The sequence below is a fragment of the Salmo salar genome, chromosome ssa10 (genome assembly GCF_905237065.1).
Source record: "Salmo salar chromosome ssa10, Ssal_v3.1, whole genome shotgun sequence".
Classification (NCBI taxonomy): Eukaryota; Metazoa; Chordata; class Actinopteri; order Salmoniformes; family Salmonidae; genus Salmo; species Salmo salar.
Window position 1 is genome coordinate 63,904,255 of NC_059451.1, and position 21,937 is coordinate 63,926,191.

The window sequence follows — 21,937 nt, forward strand, 5'->3', positions numbered from 1 at the left end:
GCTGCATTCAGACAAAAACATTTTTCACACAAGCACTGATATTTAACCGTTCCTCATAGGCTGAGTCTCCTCCTACACATCTGTACAAACGTAATTGTTTACTGCTAGGCAGGACACTAGTGATACGGGCCATTAACTTCTATTTCTCCCTTAAGGTGACCTGACCTCATCCCCCCTCCATCACTAATCCACGGCTCTCTCCCCTTATCAATGCCTGCCACATGTAAATCGCTTCCCTGCACTCAACACATTCCAAGCTTAGTTGCACACACTATATATATATATATTCCTCCTATAACCATTAACTTCTGGTGTAGACCCACTAAACCTCAGCACTCCCTCAGTGACATGAATAAGTATATTTCATATTCTCAGAACCCAACAAGAGTTTATCAGAGTGGAAAATTCAATCCAGGTCCGATCCAAGCCCGGTGAGTTGAAGCCCGAGCCCAGGCCGACATCACAGAAATTAAATGAGCCCAAACCCCCCAAAAAAGACAGATTTCTAGAAAACAGTTGGCTATATTGACTTAAACTGGTGTTGAGAACAATGCGGTATAGGCGGGCGGCAGCAGAGTTTGGAGATGAGAAAACAGCCATTGGGCCTTGAAAAAGCACAGAGAGAGGAAAACTCCCCTTAGTTATGATCAACTGAATGATGAAAATATTGGAATGAAGTAGGCTAATGCAATTGAAATCATATATTAAATTCTTTCTTAAACTGAAACTCCCAAAGTCATATACAAACTGTTGTACTAATTTAAAGCAATGGTTGTGTGTTGTCACCTAGATGATCATTTCAGCACCTTTTTGATTGGGACAGCGCCATTGGGCTCAATTGAGACAAGTTTGGGGTGCCCGTTAATTAAGATAAATCCAACAATGTCAGATCTTTGTCTTCACTGAATCTCAGTTTGGATATTTGGTAACAATTAGGCTGGGAAAATGTTAGCTAAGTTGAAGTGAGTGCTAATTATCACCTTTATTCTAGTTTGGTCATACATTATATTACCTGTTCAGGACATTTTGCTAGCATATAATACAAGTGAATTTTGCACTTCACTCGTGTAGTAGCCAGTCCCACTCCCGACCAAAAGCCTGTGTCTGATAATCAAACAACAAAAATCCTAACATTATTCTGTAATCCATAGACTGCATTATCAAAGCATGTCTCGCCTACGCATGTCAAAATACCATTAGAACAATTCCCCTGCTTCTCTGTGCTGTCTCATATTGCTGCCCGTATGAGAGCGTCATTTGAGAATGTGTGATCAACAAACGGTATGAGAGTAGATATGGATATTTTTAAACAGAATTGGTCCCTGTTAAGATACCTTAATATTTAAAACAACTTCCTCTCTTCATCTCCCACGTTATTCATGAGCTGATCTGCGATCTGTATAATCCTATTTAACAAATAGGAGATATTCTGTCATTCATGGGAGGTTATCTAGCAAGCTTAGCAACTTTGGTGATTTGACTTTTATTTAACTGCCATTACAAAGTTTGTATGATTCGATAACGCTATGGCCTACTCGGGGTGCGCTCTGTGGGTCCTGAGCGGACTCGGTGTCGAGATAGCCTAGGCCTACTGCTGAAATGCGCTGAAATAATTAAAGGAACATGATAATGCTCTGGATTTATGAGAGGTCTGTTCACAATTAACAACAATGTCAGTGACGATCAAAGCTACTCTATCATTACGAAATATCAGTTTCACTTGCTGTGAAATCTTTACACAGTGGTGTCGCTAAGAGGGCAATGTGGCGCAGCAACAACCTTATTTTGGGAGAACCCTGACCATATCTTGGTTTTAAACACTTTAAATTGGCACTTACAGTTTTTGTGGTATTTCCCGGGACGAATTATTTCCGGTATTGAAACTTGGTAGAGTTCCGGAAAAATATTCATCCCTTACAGATAATTGTATGTGTGGAGTAAAGAGATGAAGTTGTCATTCAAAAATCATGTCAATTATTGCACTTATGCAACTTGTTAAGCAAATGTTTACTCCTGAACATATTTAGGCTTGCCATAACAAAGGGGTTGAATACTTATTGACTCAAGACATTTGTAAAAAAATGTTTTTATAAATTCCAATCTACTTTGACATTATGGGGTATTGTATGTAGGCCAGTGACAAAAAATATACATTTTATCAATTTAATATTCAGGCTGTAACACAACAATATGTGGAAAAATTCAATGGGTGTGAATAGTTTCTGAAGGCACTGTATCTAGAGTTTGTCATTCCATTCAGTAAGAGACACAACCTTAAAAGTTATGTACCTGCTCATCAGCAAAGTAGACTCCATGATTGGCGGCGTAAGAGACATCACCAGGTAGTGCCAACACACGGACCCCAGAAAAACCCTCCCATGACATTTCTGAAAGACAGAAGAGAAAGAATATTAAGGGACAGTGGGGGAGACAGGTTAAAAAAAAGATATGGTTAAAATATACTCTGAATGGAATTGTAGAGAAGATCTAACTGAAGGTAGTCGGCATGGTCAGGATCATGTCAGTGCTGCACACCCAAACACCCGGGGGAGAACCAGGGCACACCTACAGATGGACCAAACAAGGCAGAGACAAAAAAAAACTGTGTGAGGCAGACACAACACAAAAAAATGGAGGTAGGTAATTTGTTCTTGACCTGGGCCCAGATTCACAAAACACTTATGCAAAAACTTAAGAAGCTTCTTAAGAAAAACAAGATGTTCCTAAGTGCAATTCCGCAACAATATATTAAGAATTAAAAAAATGTTTTATGAACTTCTCAAATATCTTCTTGTTGCTAGGCAACCGTTTTAGCTAGCCATCTAGCTAGCAAATGGCAATCATGTTAGCATATTTCTTACTGAGATTACTGTTCTTAAAACATGTTCTTGGGTTTAAAATAATCAATACTGAAACTTTCATATGAAGTTTGTGAGTGAATTAAACATGTTCAATAGCTTTCATGAGTTTCCAAGAACTTTATTTTCAATAATTTTCGTCCCTTTTTGCTTAAGAGAAACATAAGAAATAGCACGAGAACATTTCCAAAAACCTTTTTAGGAATAGCAACTTTGCTTAACGTTCTTCTTAAGTCTATAGAGCAGGAAAGAAATGGCAGTTAAGAAGAAATTTCTTAAGGTTTTGTGAATCTGGGCCCTGGTTACATTAAATGTATTCAAAAAGCACTGACCCCAAACATACAGCCTTGTGGCCCCCCATATTCAAAGAAATTGATTAAATCAGTTTATTATGTATATTATTTTAAAATCAGAAGTACTAACCAAATCGGGGCTAACAGAGAATGGTATAGTCAATGTTGCAACCGGTTTATCATACCCAAAATAGCAGCTAATACAAACAAAAGTCCATGGACATGACACACAAAAACAAATTAACTATTTATCAATAAAAGACTATAGCCCTACTAAAAACACAAACAATTCACTGTGGGCTAATTAATAGTTTTAAGAAAAAACAGAAAGCATTTGCTTTCAAGATTCGGAAAAACCTGCTATTACTGTAATTACATTGGTAGCAATTATTTATTTCAGGAAGCACCGCCCCAACGCATTATATTTCACAGTGAAGGTTGCAGCAGAAGTTAACTCCTTTGTTGGCGACTCTTTCATCCGCACCCGCGTGTGCATGATTGGCTGGGGAACGATGGGGTAATCTCGTGTTAAACCGGTCTGAAGGCTCTCATATATTGGTTCCCTAATGCCTTAAAATACATTGTTCATATGGGAAGAATATTGTATATACACATTTGTTGATATGGGCAGAACATTGTATAAAATAAATATGTGCTGCATTCGTTGTCTTCCTTTGCAGATGGAATAAATACAACAGGGTTGGGCAAATAACTTAAATGTCATCCATAAGCATACTAATTCATTAAAAACATGCACATAAACAAAAGCAATTTCAGGCCTCCCGAATGGTGCAGCGGTCTAAGCAACTTCGTGTGGTGGGCCGGCTGTGAGCAGTGTGTCAAGTGTGTGAGCAGTGTGTCAAGAAGCAGTGAGGCTTGGTCGTGTTTTGGAAGACTCATCGCTGCAACTTCCGAGTCCGTCCGGGAGTTGCAGCGATGGGACGAGCCTGTAACTACCAATTGGAAATCACGAAATTGGAAGTAAAAAGGGGTAAAAAGTACAAATAATTCATAAAATACATTTCAACCCTGTAACAATTCATTTTCTTTCAATTTGCTCTATAGAATCTAATTATCAACGAAACTAGGCCTATGATATTTCCTTCCGACCCCGTATAGGCCATCAGCGGGACAAAAGTCTTGCTGCGTCTATGAGATAGTGCCGTATTAATGGCAGCACCGCTTTATCAAATGTTCATATTGATATTTTAGGCTATGCCGTGAAACCAGTTTTCATGGGCACACAAATCCAAAATGATGCATACAACTGCTAAATCAAATGCTTCTAGACCGAAAGTCACCTAACTTGCGTGGTTCTTCTATAGGCTATGCCTAGGCTAATAAACCTACTTGTTGAATGCGCATTTGGTATCCAGCTGTTTAGTTAGTCGACAATATCCATAGGCCTATCAGCTGATCCAGGAAATATTTTTCTGAACAGTTAAGTGACAATCAGCTGTTGTGATATAGCATGCAATGCAAAAACAGCCGGTGTGGAAAATGTCGGAATAATGTCCAGAATATTTTGATGTCTCGTTCGTTGCGTCAGTTAAGTTGTGAATCACAACTTCACTGGCACAACGAACGAGACAAAAACATTTTGGATCCAATGCCCCTACATTTATGTTGATTATCTGCCATTGTCTGCTTGATTTACAGCAGGGTCTAGAAGATTTAACAGAGAAAGTATGAAGGTAATGAGTTTGTGTTTAATGTGGATGCTACCATGATTACTGATAGTTCTGAATGAATCATGAATAATGATGAGTGAGAAAGTTACACGCACAAATATCATACCCCAAAACGGTGTAACAGTGCGAGGTTAGCATGTCTTGGGGGTATTATATTTGTGCGTCTAACTTTCGCACTCAAAATTCATTCAGGACTATCTGTAATCATGGTAGCATCCACATTAATGTAGAAGTGTTTAGAAACATATTCTATTCTTATTTACAATAAAAGTGACTCTAAAATGACAATACATTACCCACCATTAATTTATATTGGGCACAAAACAATCTGAAACAACCAAAATTAACAGCAAATGCATTCAAAAAGTTTGTAGTCACAAGCTTGATGTAAAATTTGCCTGTTAGGAATACAAGACGAAATACGAAACTTTTGACTACTTCAATACACAATTCAATTTGTGTAAAATGGGGGGACTATGTACAAAAAGTGCTGTCATTTCTAAACGGTTCAACCGATATGGATGAAAATACCCGCAAATTAAAAGCTGACAGTCCGCACTTTAACCTCAGTCATTGTAACATTTCAAATCCAAAATGTTAAAGAGACAAACAACAAAAACATGTGTCACTGTATAATCATTTTAGAGCTCACTGTATTGTTCTGCCTTTCTGCAAAGCTTAAGCATCCACTAAGTTTCACACTATTTTTTTAAAAGAGATTCTCAGGTACTTTTGTATACGTTTTAGCCAGAAGTTGTGAAAGTAGCTCTCACAAGCAGATATGTGCACCATGTCACTGCGCTCTCTTTTGCTCTGCTGCGTGTGCATCTTGGTAGCTGTCACTCAAATGGCGAGGGGCTAAAGCTCATTGGCGGAACTCAAATTGACCGACGTTGGGGAAAGTGGCGCTGCACAGCTTCCAGCAAACAGTCACTTTCAAACTTGGGATTTCGTGGCTAATTGAGATAAAACAGTAATTCTCCCCATAGATTATGCACTGGCCAGAGACCACAGAGCTCGATTGGTTGCAAAAGATAGGTTGACATGGAAACCTACATTCACTGCGATTTTACCACAGTCCTTATGCAGTGTCCTAGGCTTGAAATTAAGTGTATTGCTGTATAAAATCAGTGACGATGCCTCATTCAGCCCCACCTGTTTTGAGCCCCACCTGTTTAGCCCAAAAAAAAGGTTAAAAAAAAGAAAATGAATTGTGTGTCTGTTTTACATGTTATTTTGGTATTATTATGAGTCACATATCAGTTTGCAAACAATGTAATTAATAAAGTCGCATACAAACATGGTGTCTTTTTTGCTTTCTTGAGTAAGGTAGCTCCCAAATGCAGGTGTTTCAGCCTAGATCTGTGCTTTGTGGTGGTGGGGCAGCCAGCCGAAATATGGAGCGTAGGGGTTGGTAATGTTCTCTAGTTGCACCGTGATTGGCTCAGTGTTCTGTCACTCATGGGGACACTGTCACCGCAAAATCTACAGCGAGAGCTTGAAAATTCAAGCTCCTTGGGTGCTGCCATAGAGTTACATTACAGTGCCCATCCAAGAAGGTCATTGGCCACAGATAAAATGACATCAAATCACATTATATCTACAGTAGCTTTGATTGGACTGATCAACATACTTTAAAAATCTTAGCTAGCAAACTAGCAGTTATCATCATGAATCAAGTCGACAATCTACTTGCAAATCCTTTTCCAGCCTTGTCATATGAAGAGAAATTATGAAGATCATTTATAGATAAAACGTATCAGTGCTCATCGGCCATTGGACATAAACATTACACAACACGATGGAAACTGCAAATTCAACGATGAGTGGTTAGGAAAGAAGCAGTGGCTAACTGCAAGCATCTAAAAACTTTTCTTTTTTAAATAACTATTTTGCTTCCCCTGTCTGCCATTCAGTGGAGAGGGTGTGTGGTCCAAGTCTGGGATTGAGGATTTAAAACATCTGTTTGAAAGGGTCTCAAAACATGAGAATTGTGCATTACATCTAGACAACGCTGTTAAACTCAGAATACTTGGGAAATCGAACATTGTGGCTCAGCTAGACAACACATATAGATGAGCCATCCACCTTCACACCACCAAACGGAGGAGAATAGGGATGTGCTTGCTAGAATTATTGCATGCATTAAATTGTGTGGCAATTGAGACAGCACAGCGGGGACATGACGTGTCGGTTGACTCCTCGAACCCAGGCGGTTTCAGGTGTATTTTTGAGACCATGCCTGAACAAGATTACAGGCTACAAAAGGCATTATGACGACCAACCAAATTTTAAAGGGTACATCAAGCACGATGCAAAACATTGTATGTACCGTAAATTCCGGACTATAAGTCGCAACTTTTTTCCCAGGCGTTGAACCTCGCGGCTTAAACAATGACGCGGCTAATATATGGATTTTTCCCGCTTTCAATTTTTTTATTTATTTTTTTAAAACACATTCTGTGACGTGCTCAGTTTTTTGGCGGCATGAAGCTTTCATTAGACCAATGAAATTGCCGAACGGGTTAAGGTCAAACAACTTTTTTGTTTACTGTTTAGATTAAATAGAGCGCTCTCAAACTTCATCATTCTGATTACGGTAGTCATTTTGTCACCCTCATCATGGCAAAGACATGGAGAAATGCATATGATGCAGCTTTCAAGTTGAAGGCGATTGATCTGGCTGTTGAAAAAGGAAATAGAGCTGCTGCACGGGAGCTTGGTCTTAATGAGTCGATGATAAGACGTTGGAAACAGCAGCGTGAGGAATTGACTCAGTGCAAAAAGACAACTAAAGCTTACGGCTAATTATTTATTTTTTGTTACAAGCCGTGTTTCGTTAAAGCCTATTTATTTTTGTTACAAGCCGTGCTTCGTTAAAGCCTATTTATTTTTGTTACAAGCCGTGTTTCGTTAAAGCCTGTGTAAAGTTCATTTGTTTCAATGTACCGGTAGGCACCTGCGGCTTATAGACATGTGCGGCTTATTTATGTTCAAAATAATATATATTTTTTAATTCAGTGGGTGCGGCTTATATTCAGGTGCGCTTAATAGTCTGGAAATTACGGTATGAAGTGTACAGGGAAGCTATAGCTAAGGAGGTGTCTGAGACTCCTTTTGCATCTGTACAGGCAGACGAGACCACTGACGTCTCCTGTAAATCACATATGGTAATAGTGCTACGCTACATATTAGCAGACAACAGTGTGTGAGAGGTTTTTGTAGTGGTGAATGACAAAACTGGTGTTGGCCCCTCCAACAGCATGAAACAAGTCCTAGCGCCACTGAATGTCAAGGAGAAGCTGGTTGCACAAACCTATGGCAGGGCAGCGGTGATGAGTGGTAATGTACGCTGTATCCGAACGCTACTGAAGGATTCTGTGCTACCAAGCTATGGCCTATGGGCAACAAGGAAAAGTTGAAAAGGGAGCTGTTCACTGTCTAGGCATCCTGAGCTGCACACTGAAAAGACAGCCCTTTCTTTATTGATATCAGCCTACAAAAACAACGTGCAGGAGGCCTTGTCTGAGACAGTCTTCTCAAATTCATCATCCCCACTCCGATGATAACCGCAGAGTCCGAGAGAAACTTTTCCACCCTTAAAAGGATAAAAACCTTACGCAACTCCATGGCCCAGGAAAGGTTAAATGCATTGGCCATGCTGTCAAACCAGCATGACTTCATCCAGAGAATGCCAGATTTTGATGACAAAGTAATTGATAAGTTTGCCCACAAGAAGTACCGCCATGCCAACTTCCTGTTTAAGTGAGCACAACAATGTTGAGTCCATAAATAAAATTAAAATAAAAAAAGCCCCTTTTTCAGGACCCTGTCTTTCAAAGATATTAGAATTGTTACGAATTAACTTCACAGATCTTCATTGCAAAGGGTTTAAACACCATTTCCCATGTTCAATGGACCATAAACAATTAATGAACATGCACCTGTGGAACAGTCATTAAGACACTAACAGCTTACAGACGGTAGGCAATTAAGGTCACAGTTATGAAAACTTAGGGCACTAAAGAGGCCTTTCTACTGACTCTGAAAAACACCAAAAGAAAGATGCCCAGGGTCCCTGCTCATCTGCATGAACATACCTTAGGCATGCTGCAAGGAAGCATGAGGACTGCAGATGTGGCCAGGGCAATAAATTGCAATGTCCATACTGTGAAACACCTAAAACAGCAGGGAGACAGGACGGACAGCTGATCATCCTCGCAGTGGCAGACCACGTGTAACAGCACCTGCACAGGATCTGTACATCCGAAGATCACACGTCCGGGACAGGTACAGGACGGCAACAACTGCCCGAGTTACACCAGGAACGCACAATCCCTCCATCAGTGCAATAGGCTGAGAGAGGCTGGACTGAGGGCTTGTAGGCCTGTTGTCTGGTGAGAACCTGCCTGACATCACCGGCAACAACGTCCCCTATGGGCACAAGCCCACTGCCGCTGGACCAGACAGGACTGGCAAAAAGTGCTCTTCACTGACAAGTCGCGGTTTTGTCTCACCCGGGGTGATGGTCGGATTCACATTTATCATCAAAGGAATGAGCATTACACCGAAGCCTGTACTCTGGAGCGGGATCGATTTGGAGGTGGAGGGTCCATCACGGTCTGGGGCGGTGTGTCAAAGCATCATCGGACTGAGCTTGTTGTCATTGCAGGCAATCTCAACGCTGTGTGCATTACAGGGAAGACATTCTCCTCCCTCATGTGGTACCCTTTCTGCAGGCTCATCCTGACATGACCCTCCAGCATGACAATGCCACCAGCCATACTGCTCGTTCTGTGTGTGATTTCCTGCAAGACAGGAATGTCAGTGTTCTGCCATGGTCAGCAAAGAGCCCTCCATCCCATTGAGCATGTCTGGGAACTGTTGGATCAGAGGGTGAGGGCTAGGGCTATTCCCCCCAGAAATGTCCGGGAACTTGCAGGTGCCTTGGTGGAAGAGTGGGGTAACATCTCACAGCAAGAACGGGCAAATCTGGTGCAGTCCATGAGGAGGAGATGCACTGCAGTACTTAATGCAGCTGGTGGCCACACCAGATACTGACTGTTACTTTTGATTTTGACCCCCCCCCCTTTGTTCAGGGACACATTATTCAATTTCTGTTAGTCACATGTCTGTGGAACCTGTTCAGTATATGTCTCGGTTGTTGAATCTTATTTTCATACAAATATTTACGCGTTAAGTTTGCTGAAAATAAACGCTGTTGACAGTGAGAGGACGTTTATTTTTTTGCTGAGTTTATGTCTAGTATGCTGCTGCATAAGTTATGTAATATGCCAGGGACATGTGTATACTGTAGCTAAGAAAGTAATACTAAGTGTATGTTGTGTAGTTAGTAGCCCATGTGCCTCACGCTAAGAATGTGGTCCCTTTCCCCCCTTAGAACAGTAAGCTAAGTTCTGACTTACTGGTGCACATGTAGCCTACAGCCAGTTTTAGAGCAATGTAATAATCAAATATTGTAACAGCTTTCATTGCCCACTTACCTGCCCCCATTGTAAGACCTTTCATAGCTTTTTAAAATGATATTTTATTTAAACTAGGCAAGTCAGTTAATAAGAGCAAATTCTTATTTACAATGACGGCCTACCAAAAGGCCTCCTGCGGGGATGGGGGCCGGGATTCAAAATTAAAAATAAACACAGGACAAAAACACACATCACGACGGGACACCCCACTGTTAAGTTCATGTTTTAAGTATCCCTATATTTCTGTTATTACGGGGCTATCACTCAGTCAAGAGTGCGCCTGCGCAGGGAGTCTTGTGATTGATGGACCTAGCCTAGAGTGGAATGGCTACCTTGTAGTGTGTTCATACGGTATAGTAAACTTTGTTAAACTGGAACCTTGTAGTTGTGTCATTTCGAGTTAACACCCACAACACTACATACAGAGAGACATAAGACAACAACATAGCAGCAACACATGAAAACACAGCATGGTAGCAACAACATGGCAGCAGCAAAAAAAAAAAATGGGACAAACATTATTGTGCAAAGATAACAGCACAAAGGGCAAGGTAGAGACAACAATACAGTGGGGGGAAAAAGTATTTGATCCCCTGTTGATTTTGTACGTTTGCGAACTTACAAAGAAATGATCAGTCTATAACTTTAATAGTAGGTTTATTTGAACAGTGAGAGACAGAATAACAAAAAAATATCCAGAAAAACGCATGTCAAAAATTTTATTAAATGATTTGCATTTTAATGAGGGAAATAAGTATTTGACCCCTCTGCAAAACATGACTTAGTACTTGGTGGCAAAACCCTTGTTGGCAATCACAGAGGTCAGACGTTTCTTGTAGTTGGCCACCAGGTTTGCACACATCTCAGGAGGGATTTTGTCCCACTCCTCTTTGCAGATCTTCTCCAAGTCATTAAGGTTTCGAGGCTGACGTTTGGTAACTCAAACCTTCAGCTCCCTCCACAGATTTTCTATGGGATTAAGGTCTGGAGACTGGCTAGGCCACTCCAGGACCTTAATGTGCTTCTTCTTGAGCCACTCCTTTGTTGCCTTGGCCGTATGTTTTGGGTCATTGTCATGCTGGAATACCCATCCACGACCCATTTTCAATGCCCTGGCTGAGGGAAGGAGGTTCTCACCCAAGATTTGACAGTACATGGCCCAGTCCATCATCCCTTTGATGTGAAGTTGTCCTGTCCCCTTAGCAGAAAAAACACCCCCAAAGCATAATGTTTCCACCTCCATGTTTGACGGTGGAGATGGTGTTCTTGGGGTCATAGGCAGCATTCCTCCTCCTCCAAACACGGCGAGTTGAGTTGATGTCAGAGAGCTCCATTTTGGGCTCATCTGACCACAACACTTTCACCAGTTGTCCTCTGAGTCATTCAGATGTTCATTGGCAAACTTCCGACGGGCCTGTATATGTATTCTTGAGCAGGGGGACCTTGCGGGCACTGCAGGATTTCAGTCCTTCACGGCATAGTGTCTTACCAATTGTTTTCTTGGTGACTATGGTCCCAGCTGCCTTGAGATCATTGACAAAATCCTCCCGTGTAGTTCTGGGCTGATTCCTCACCGTTCTCATGATCATTGCAACTCCACGAGGTGAGATCTTGCATGGAGCCCCAGGCTGAGGGATATTGACAGTTCTTTTGTGTTTCTTCCATTTGCGAATAATCGCACCAAATGTTGTCACCTTCTCACCAAGCTGATTGGCGATGGTCTTGTAGCCCATTCCAGCCTTGTGTAGGTCTACAATCTTGTCCCTGACATCCTTGGAGAGCTCTTTGGTCTTGGCCATGGTGGAGAGTTTGGAATCTGATTGATTGATTGCTTCTGTGGACAGGTGTCTTTTTTACAGGTAACAAGCTGCGGTTAGGAGCACTCCCTTTAAGAGTGTGCTCCTAATCTCAGCTCGTTACCTGTATAAAAGACACCTGGGAGACAGAAATCTTTCTGATTGAGAGGGGGTCAAATACTTATTTCCCTCATTAAAATGCAAATCAATTTATAACATTTTTGACATGCGTTTTTCTGGATATTTTTGTTGTTATTCTGTCTCTCTCTGTTCAAATAAACCTACCATTAAAATTATAGACTGATCCTTTCTTTGTCAGTGGGCAAACGTACAAAATCAGCAGGGGATCAAATACTTTTTTCCCCCCACTGTACATCACACAAAGCAGCTACAACTGTCAGTAAGTGTCCATGATTGAGTTTGAATGAAGAGATGGAGAAAAAAAAAAAAAATCCAGTTTGAGTGTTTTTTGTAGCTTGTTCCAGTCGCTAGCTGCAGCGAACTGAAAAGAGGAGCGACCCAGGGATGTGTGTGCTTAGGGGACCTTTAACCTGTCTGGGCTAGGGGGCAGTATTTTCACGGCCGGATAAAAAAACGTATACGATTTAAACTGGTTACTACTCTTTCCCAGAAACGAGAATATTAGTAGATTTGGATAGAAAACACTCTGAAGTTTCTAAAACTGTTTGAATGGTGTCTGTGAGTATAACAGAACTCATATGGCAGGCAAAAACCTGAGAAAATTCCAAGCAGGAAGTGGCCTGTCTGACAATTTGTAGTTCTTCTTTCTAGTCCCTTTCGAAACTACAGTATCTCTGGGGTTACATTGCACTTTCTAAGGCTTCCATTGGCTCTCTAAAGCCTTCAGAAAGCGGATTGAGGCGTCTCCTGTCTCTGGGCAGAGTATGGTAGCTCAGTTTGTCAGTGGTCTGCCCGGTGACAAAGAGATTGGAGATGCCCCCTCGACCATGCTGTTTTTTCTTTTCCTCTTTGAATGAAAACACTATTGTCCGGTTGGAATATTATAGCTATTTTACGAGAAAAATACCATAAAAATGTATTTTAAATAGCGTTTGACATGCTTCTAAGTACGGTAAAGGAACATTTAGAATTTTTTCGTCTCGAAATGCGCTCGCGCGTTACCCTTTGGATAGTGACCTGAACACACGAACAAAACGTAGGTATTTGGACATAACTATGGATTATTTGGAACATCAACAACATTTGTGGAAGTAGCAGTCTTGGGAGTGCATTCTGACAAAGATCAGCAAAGGTAATACCATTTTTCTAATAGTAATTCTGAGTTTAGTGAGCCCCGAAGTTGGCGGGTGTCAAAATAGCTCGCCGTGATGGCTGAGCTATCTACTCAGAATATTGCAAAATGTGCTTTCGCCGAAAAGCTATTTTAAAATCTGACATAGCGATTGCATAAAGGAGTTCTGTATCTATAATTCTTAAAATAATTGTTATGTATTTTGTCAACGTTTATGGTGAGTAATTTAGTAAATTCACCGGAAGTTTTGGGTGGGAATGCATGTTCTGAACATCTCATGCCAATGTAAAAAGCTGTTTTTGCATATAAATATGAACTTGATTGAACAAAACATGCATGTATTGTATAACATAATGTCCTAGGAGTGTCATCTGATGAAGATCAAAAGGTTAGTGCTTCATTTAGCTGTGTTTTGGGTTTATGTGACATATATGCTTGCTTGGAAAATGGCTGTGTGATTATTTGTGGCTATGGACTCTCCTAACATAATCGAATGTTTTGCTTTCGCTGTAAAGCCTTTTTGAAATCGGACAATGTGGTTAGATTAACGAGAGTCTTGTCTTTAAAATGGTGTAAAATAGTCGTATGTTTGAAAAATCGAAATTATTGCATTTTTGAGGTTTTGAGGTTTTGTTTTTCGCGCCACGCTCTTCCACTGGCTGTTGAATAGAGTGGGACGGTGACGTGAATAGAGTGGAACGGGTGTTGTCTGCTTATGTGCCCCTGTTAATTTAGCCAACTGTTCGGACTTGATTGTGTACATCTAGCCTATAGCCAGTTTTAGAGAAAAGTAATCATTGAATATTGTAACAGCTTTCATTGCCTGCTTACCTGCCCCCATTGTAAGAGCTTTTATTGTCTGCTTATGTGCCCCTGTTAATAATTTAGCATACTGTTCGGACTTGGTGTACAGGGAGAATACTGTAAGAATGGCTCATGTTCTGAATTATTGCATTTAATCATTTCTTACTTTGTGTGTTATAATTAGCTCTGGTGCTTTTCTCCACGAGGAGGGAGGTACGTTACAGACCCAACAACATTATATTATAGTATCCCCTCCTCGTAACCATGTTTGCCAGTGACAGTCTCTTCCCATTCAAATACTTTTTTTCAACAAAAAGTTCAATACTAGACCCATGTAATTCCAGTTGATATTGCAAGGGTTGTTTTGTTTGCTCAATGCGTTGTTAGTGCATCTGTATATTGTCTATAAAAGTGGATCCTCGTGATTGTATTTTCCTTCCTTTTTACTTACTTACTGACTTTATTGTCCCCATGGGGAAATTTTGTTGCAGTGTCATGTTCACATTTAAATACAAAACAAAATTGACAATACAACTTTCATAAGTTACATACCAATAAAACATTTAACATAAAAAATTAAAAAAAGACTAGCCTGCTGGCCTTACTGATTGGATAGGAACATTAGCCCGAGCTATTTAGGAGGGATATCACACCTGGCACAAATTATTGTCTAGTTCTGTTTTTCCTGCTGAGGATTGCACTATATCTGCGCACAGTTGGGAGTAGTTCAAAGTCCGGGTACAGACCGCACAGACCAAATAAAATACTTCAAATGGAAGGCTAACTTCTGAGTGACTTAAAGAAGAGCCAAGCTAAGGCCTTAACATTTTGCTCAATTTATCTGAACTCCTGTCATTGTCCATTTCGAAATTGCTGCACGAATAGGCCTACCTCATCGCAGCTTGTTGGCTTGCACTTGCTTATACTTCAGAGCTAAGTGTTAATTATGAGAACAAACATTATGAATGTATTGAACATAAATGTAATAATGTCTGTGCATGGTTCAAAAGTCAAAACTCATTCCAATATTCATTGTTATTGAAGGAGAATGCAATTCTTATCCAGTTACACAAATGGATTTACGCATGCATCTAAAAAAAAATGTTTTTTGTCCCACTAAGATTGACATGCTAAAATCGCCACTGTTATCGTCACACTCAATGATGGAAGGAAGGTAGCTCGAAAACCTGAGAAAATATTACAGAGCAGCTTGTATTAATGGATGACACCAAGCCACTTGTACCAACTGCCCCATTAATGGAGAAGTAATCCCACTCCAGGACCAGAGTAGAAGACCCTTAGTCTAGATGGTGTCTCTGACAAACAGGAATATGGCTAACCTGATTGGAAAGGCAGTCAAGCAGCATATCCAGGCAGCAGACAGGTCCCTGCACAGTCTGAGCTGGCTTTTCCACAGGCAGCCAGCAGAATGCCCTGCCACAGCTATCCCAGGGAAAGTCACGTCCCTGCAGAAAGACAGAGTTGGGGAGAGAGAAAAATACAGAAAAAAAAGAGAGATTACTCCCATGTCCATGTGAATAATAATAAATTCAATCTCACAATTGAAAGCTCATTCCCGATCCATTCAGTCTCTCTGCCCCACTCCCTCCTTCTCCCCGCCCTCTGCTACCCCTCCATTCTTACCGTGTGCAAGATCAGGATATGGGCATCATCAAGGACATCCGTGGTAACAACCTGAAAACAACATTTGGATAAGTGCATTGTTCTGCTCCACAATTAATATACCCCAACTAGAGGTTTACATCATAATACAGTAACAGTCAAGACAATAATATTTGTATATTTCAGTTACAGGAATATATTCCATCTGTAAAGTATACAAAAATGTCATCAATATACAAAGACTTTATGGTCTGATAAACTAAAATGCAGTGGAACTTGTCCTTTGTCTCTAACTTCTCTCTTTGTGATATTTTATGGACATATTGTGTGGAGTTACTTACAGTGTACCCAGCTCTGGCACTCAGGTGCTCGGCTGCCACCAGCAGTGCATTGAGAGTGGCTCCCCCACTGCCCAGTCCAGGCTCCTGGGGGTCTGACACAGTGAGCAGTAACGTCCCCTGTAAGAGACCTCCACGCTGCTGCCGGACCTCCAGCTCTGAGACACAAACACACACCCTTTCTTTAGACAGTGAAGCTAAAACTTTTAATTTGGCTCTATAGTTCGGCATTTTGGATTTGAGATCAAATGTTTCAAATGAGACAGTACTGAATGTAACCTTTTATTTGAGAATCTTTTCATATAAACAGTGCCTTCGGAAAGTATTCAGACCCCTTTACTTTTTCCACAGTTACATTGCAGGGGCATCTTGTTTCCATTGATCATTTTTTAGATATTTCTACAACTGTGGTAAACTAAATTGATTGGACATGATTTGGAAAGGCACACACCTGTCTACATAAGGTCCCACAGTTGACAGTGCATATCAGAGCAAAAACCAAGCCATGAGGTAGGAGTAATTCTCCGTAGAGCTCCGAGACAGGATTGTGTTGAGCACAGATCTGGGGAAGGGTACCAAAACATTTCTGCAGCATTGAAGATCCCCAAGAACACAGTGGCCTCCATCATTCTTAAATGGAAGATGTTTGGAACCACCAATCAGGACTTTATGGTAGAGTGGCCAGACGGAAGCCACTACTCAGTAAAAGGCATATGACAGCCCGCTTGGAGTTTGCCAAAAGGCACCTAAAGGTCTCTCAGACCATGAGAAACAAGGTTCTCTGGTCTGAGGAAACCAAGATTGAACTCTTTGGCCTGAATGCCAAGCGTCACGTCTGGAGGAAACCTGGCACCATCCCTACGGTGAAGCATGGTGATGGCAGCATCATGCTGTGGGGATGTTTTTCAGTGGCAGGGACTGGGAGACTAGTCAGGATAGAGGGAAAGATGAACGGAGCAAAGTACAGAGAGATCCTTGATGAAAACCTGCTCCATAGCACTCAGGACCTCAGAATGGGGCAAAGGTCCACGTTCCAACAGGACAACGACACTAAGACAATGCAAGAGTGGCTTCAGGACAAGCCTCTGAATGTCCTTGAGTGGCCCAGCCAGAGCCCAGACTTGAACCCGATCAAACACCTCTGGAGAGACATGAAAATAGATGTGCAGGGAGGCTCCCCATCCAACCTGACAGAGCTTGAGGATCTGCAGAGAAGAACGGGAGAAACTCCCCAAATACAGGTGTGCCAAGCTTGTAGCGTCATACCCAAGAAGACTCAAGGCTGTAATTGCTGCCAAAGGTGCTTCAACAAAGTACTGAGTAAAGGGTCTGAATACTTATGTAAATGTGAGATCAGTTTATTTTTAATAAATGTGCAAAAAAATTCTAAAAAGTTGGTTTTGCCTTGTCATTATGGGATATTGTGTGTAGATTGATGAGGGGATAAAAACAATTGAATACATTTTAGAATAAGGCTGTAACGTAACAGGCTGACTACACCAGCAAAATAAAATTTAGAAATCTATATTATTCAATCATTGGAACCACACTGCTCGCGCGCCAACGAGCGTCTGCATCGCCAAGGGCTAAAATAGAAGTCAGTTCTATTTGTGACGCAGATTGCGCTGCAAGTCCTGCCTCTCCCATCTCCTCATTGGTTTATAGAAGCAGGTACCCACGTGCCATCTCCTCATTGGTTATACCCACGTGGATGACTGAAAGACGAACGAGGTCAGTGGCGGTAACGCACCTAATTTATGAAAGTTGCCAATCACAATATAAAGTCAAGAGAAGAAAAAGCCTCGAAGGAGGAGAGATGACTAGAAACGATTTGGTTGACCGTTTTATGTGTGGATTAATTGTCGAAGTAGAGGACTTGTGCATTTCAGGTAAAATAACAACTCAATGTTTATATCCCAGGACAAATTAGCAAGCTAAATTGCCATAAATGTTTAATGCCTTTCAACCTGTCCCCAAATTAATATAATTGGTTCAGAGTTTGTTTTGACATTTTAACCTGCGTGTCATGATCACATTTGGTATGGGGGGACAAAATACATTTATGCACGAATTTATGCACGATGGTGCACGGCCGGTTTGGGTTCCATGTAACATTTTGAAAAAGTCAAGGGGACTGAATACTGTCCTAAGGCACTGTACACTACATTACCAAAGTATGTGGACACCTGCTCGAATGTCTCATTCCAAAATGGGCAATAATATGGAGTTGATCCCCCTTTTGCTGCTATAACAGCCTCCACTCTTCTGGGAAGGCTTTCCACGAGATGTTGGAACATTGCTGCGGGGAATAGCTTCCATTCAGCCACAAGAGCATTAGTGAAGTTGGCACTGATGATGGGCGATTAGGCCTGGTTCGTAGTTGGCGTTCCAATTCATCAATGGTGTTCGATAGGGTTGAGGTTAGGGCTCTGTGCAATCAAGTTCTTACACACCAATCTCGACAAACCATTTCTGTATGGACCTTGCTTTGTGCACAGGGGCATTGTCATGCTGAAACAGGAAAGGGCTTCCCCAAACTGTTGCCACAAAGTTGGAGCCACAGAATCGTCTAGAATGTCATTGTATGCTATAGAGATAAAATGTCCCTTCGCTGGAACTAAGGGGTCAGAACCATGAAAAACAACCCCAGAGCAATATTCCTACTGCATCAAACTTTACAGTTGGCACTATGCATTGGGGCAGGGAGCGTTCTCCTTGCATACACCAAACCCAGATTTGTCCGTCGGACTGTCAGATGGTGAAGTGTGATTCATCTAGGGTTGCAAAAGGGTTCGAAATTTTCCATGAGAAGTTAAGCCCGGGAATTTAGGTAATTATGCTTAAATTCATCAAAAAAATGTTTGCTATAACAGTGAACCATTTTTGTGGGATACACATAAGGCCATTCTAGCTATTGTGGCATATTTTGGTTAAACTACCCCCAATTCAATGGAATTGCAACCCTCTGCATGCACAGTGCATTCTTCCATCACATGTACAGCTGATTCTCAAGATCTTGCACACTAATGAGATACTATTGAGCCCACACTACTACACTGCCTGAACCAAGGACTACACACTTTCTGGTAAGTTGAGTACAATACTGGGTGGTGTGAATATATTTTATATGACATACATTATTTTTTGTTAAATAGTAAACAGTAGCCTACAGAAAAGTGTTTAAATCATTTCTAACTTAACAATTTCTGCTAGTTAGTTTTTACTACCATGTGGGTTTTAGCTTGCTTGAGCCTAACTGAGGTGTGTTAATTCACCTGTTGCCATACATGTTTCATTTTAAAACAGTTATCTTACAAAGGAGTTGTTTAATCTAACTACTTAACTATTTATCTGTACATGGAATTGTATTTTTTTTTACACATTTTTTCTAATCTTTACAGGAAAATGCCACGGGCACTATCTGACATGTGGAGACATTTCACTGCAGCTAATGTCGAAGGAAAAGCTGTGTACATTTGCAAATACTGTGCCAAATCATATGTGAAAATTGCAACAATGATGCAGAATCTGACCAAGTGCATAAATGGTTAGGTATGTGAAGGGTCATGAAGTTATAGCAGCAATCTACCTCACCAAGCAAAGTGAGAAGAACAAGACATTGAAGCTGCCCAGCAACACCCGTTGGAGTGGTGTTGTCATCATGTTTGACAGTCTCCTGGAGGGGAAGGAGTCTCTCCAAGAAATGGCCATATCAGTCTGCCAATATGGACAGCCCCATCAAGAGGATCCTCCTGGATATTTTGGGAGAGAGTGGTAAGCAGTCTGAAACCTATAGCAGTAGCCATTGCATGGATTGAGGGAGACAATACCATCCTGTCTGATGTTCAGACTCTGCTTGCAGATGTAAGAAAATAAATCCGTACTGCCCTGCCCACTTCACTGTTGCTCCAATCAGAAGAAACTGCAGTTCTGAAATACATCAAAAAGCGTGAAGACTTCTGCCTGAAGCACATACACGCCGCAGCGTACATGTTGGACCCCAAGTATGCTGGCAAGAGCATCCTGTCTGGTGCAGAGATCAACAAGGCCTATGGTGTCATCACTACCATGTCTCGCCACCTTGGCCTGGATGAGGGCAAGGTTCTTGGCAGTCTGGCGAAGTACACTTCCAAGCAAGGGCTTTGGGATGGAGATGCAATATGGCAGTCGTGCCAACATATCTCATCAGCCACCTGGTGGAAGGGATTTTGTGGATCTGAGGCTCTTTCCCCTGTTGCCTCCATCATCCTCCAAATCCCACCAACATCAGCCGCCTCAGAGTGCAACTGGTCCTTGATTGGGAACACACACACACCAAAGCACGCAACAGGCTGACCAATACAAGGGTTGAAAAATTGGTGGCATTCCGGTCAAATTTGAAGCTTTTTGAGCCTGACAACGAGCCGTCCTCAACAAGGTTGGAAAGTGACAGTGAAGATGAGGCCTCAGAGTCTGATGTTCAAGGGGTGGACATTGAGGAGGTCCAGGGAGAAGACATGAAAGCCTGAGAGGAAGACAACCAAAGCTTTGTTTCTAGACTATCATTTTACAGATGCATGTTGAAAACGTTTTTTGGAGTTGCAATGGATCATTGGGGATCATTCAATATTCACTTTTTTTGTTGTTCAGTGAAATCATGTGAAGTCAACTCATTTAAAGTTCAATTCGTAACTAAATCGTTTTTTAAAATGTCTATTGGAAGAAATTGAATCATTTGCAATTATGTCTACTTATGATAGGGTAAAACGTTTATGTTTCTGTCTCCATATGATATGGTAAATATTTCCAATGCAATAAACATCAACATTTAAATGGTATTAATATTAACTTGCATATTTCCGCTAATTCCCATATATTCCCACGTTAAGTTTCCAACTCTGAATATTCCCCAAAATGTGCAACCTTACATTCATCACTCCAGAGAAAGCGTTTCCACTGCTACAGAGTCCAATAGCGACAAGCTTTACACCACTACAGCTGACGCTTGGCATTGCGCATTGTGATTTTAGGCTTGTGTGCAGCTGTATGGCCATGGACAACCATTTCATGAAGCTCCCGACGAACAGTTATTGTGCCGACGTTGCTGCCAGAGGCAGTTTGGAACTCGGTAGTGAGTGTTGCAACTGAGAAAAGATGATTTTTACGCGCAACGCTCTACAGCACTCGGGGGTCCCATTCTGGGAGCTTGTGTGGACTACCACTTTGCGGCTGAGCCATTGTTGCTCCTAGACGCTTCCACTTCACAATAAACAGCACTTACAGTTGACTGGGGCAGCTGTAGCAGGGCAGAAATGACTGACTTGTTGGAAAGTTTGCATCCTATGACGGTGCCACGTTGAAAGTCACTGAGCTCTTCAGTAAGGCCATTATAGACAAACATTGGCAGTATAGAGATTGCATGGCTGTGTGCTCAATTTTATACCTGTCAGCAACGGGTGTGGCTGAAATAGCCAAATCCACTAATTTCAAGGGGTGTCCACATACACAAAGTACCCGTTTTACCATTTAGAAATGAAATCACTTCATGCTTCTAGTCTCCTCTCCCCCCCCCCAGGGAAGTAATCAACAGGGTCCTCCAAGAAGTAGTTCCTGCAGATGTTGCTTTGCCTGCAATCCAGCTCTTCTGCAATAGGGTAGCAGGGCTTTAGGTCAACAACATGCACCTTCCTGACATCTTCCCCCGTTTCGTTCCAAAGAGACCAAGTAGTTCACCGGGCCCAACTTCTGCACCACAAAGAAAGGACCTTTCCATCTCATAGCTAGCTTTGCAGTAAA

At 41.5% G+C, this 21,937-nt stretch overlaps 1 protein-coding gene across 2 annotated transcripts in view; it reads right to left on the reverse strand.

The window, feature by feature from the left end:
* Positions 1-21,937, reverse strand: part of fcsk (fucose kinase) — a 44,374-nt gene that overhangs the window by 15,845 nt on the left and 6,592 nt on the right. For both annotated transcript variants that reach the window (XR_001318650.2, XM_014123847.2), the window contains exons 2-6: positions 16,166-16,320; positions 15,846-15,896; positions 15,542-15,667; positions 2,493-2,565; positions 2,290-2,387 (exon numbers count right to left, since the gene is read on the reverse strand). Coding sequence is in view for 1 of the 2 variants with exons in the window: in XM_014123847.2 (XP_013979322.2) it covers positions 2,290-2,387; positions 2,493-2,565; positions 15,542-15,667; positions 15,846-15,896; positions 16,166-16,320 (503 nt within the window). In the remaining variant the exon portion in view is untranslated. The remainder of the gene's footprint in view (positions 1-2,289; positions 2,388-2,492; positions 2,566-15,541; positions 15,668-15,845; positions 15,897-16,165; positions 16,321-21,937) is intronic.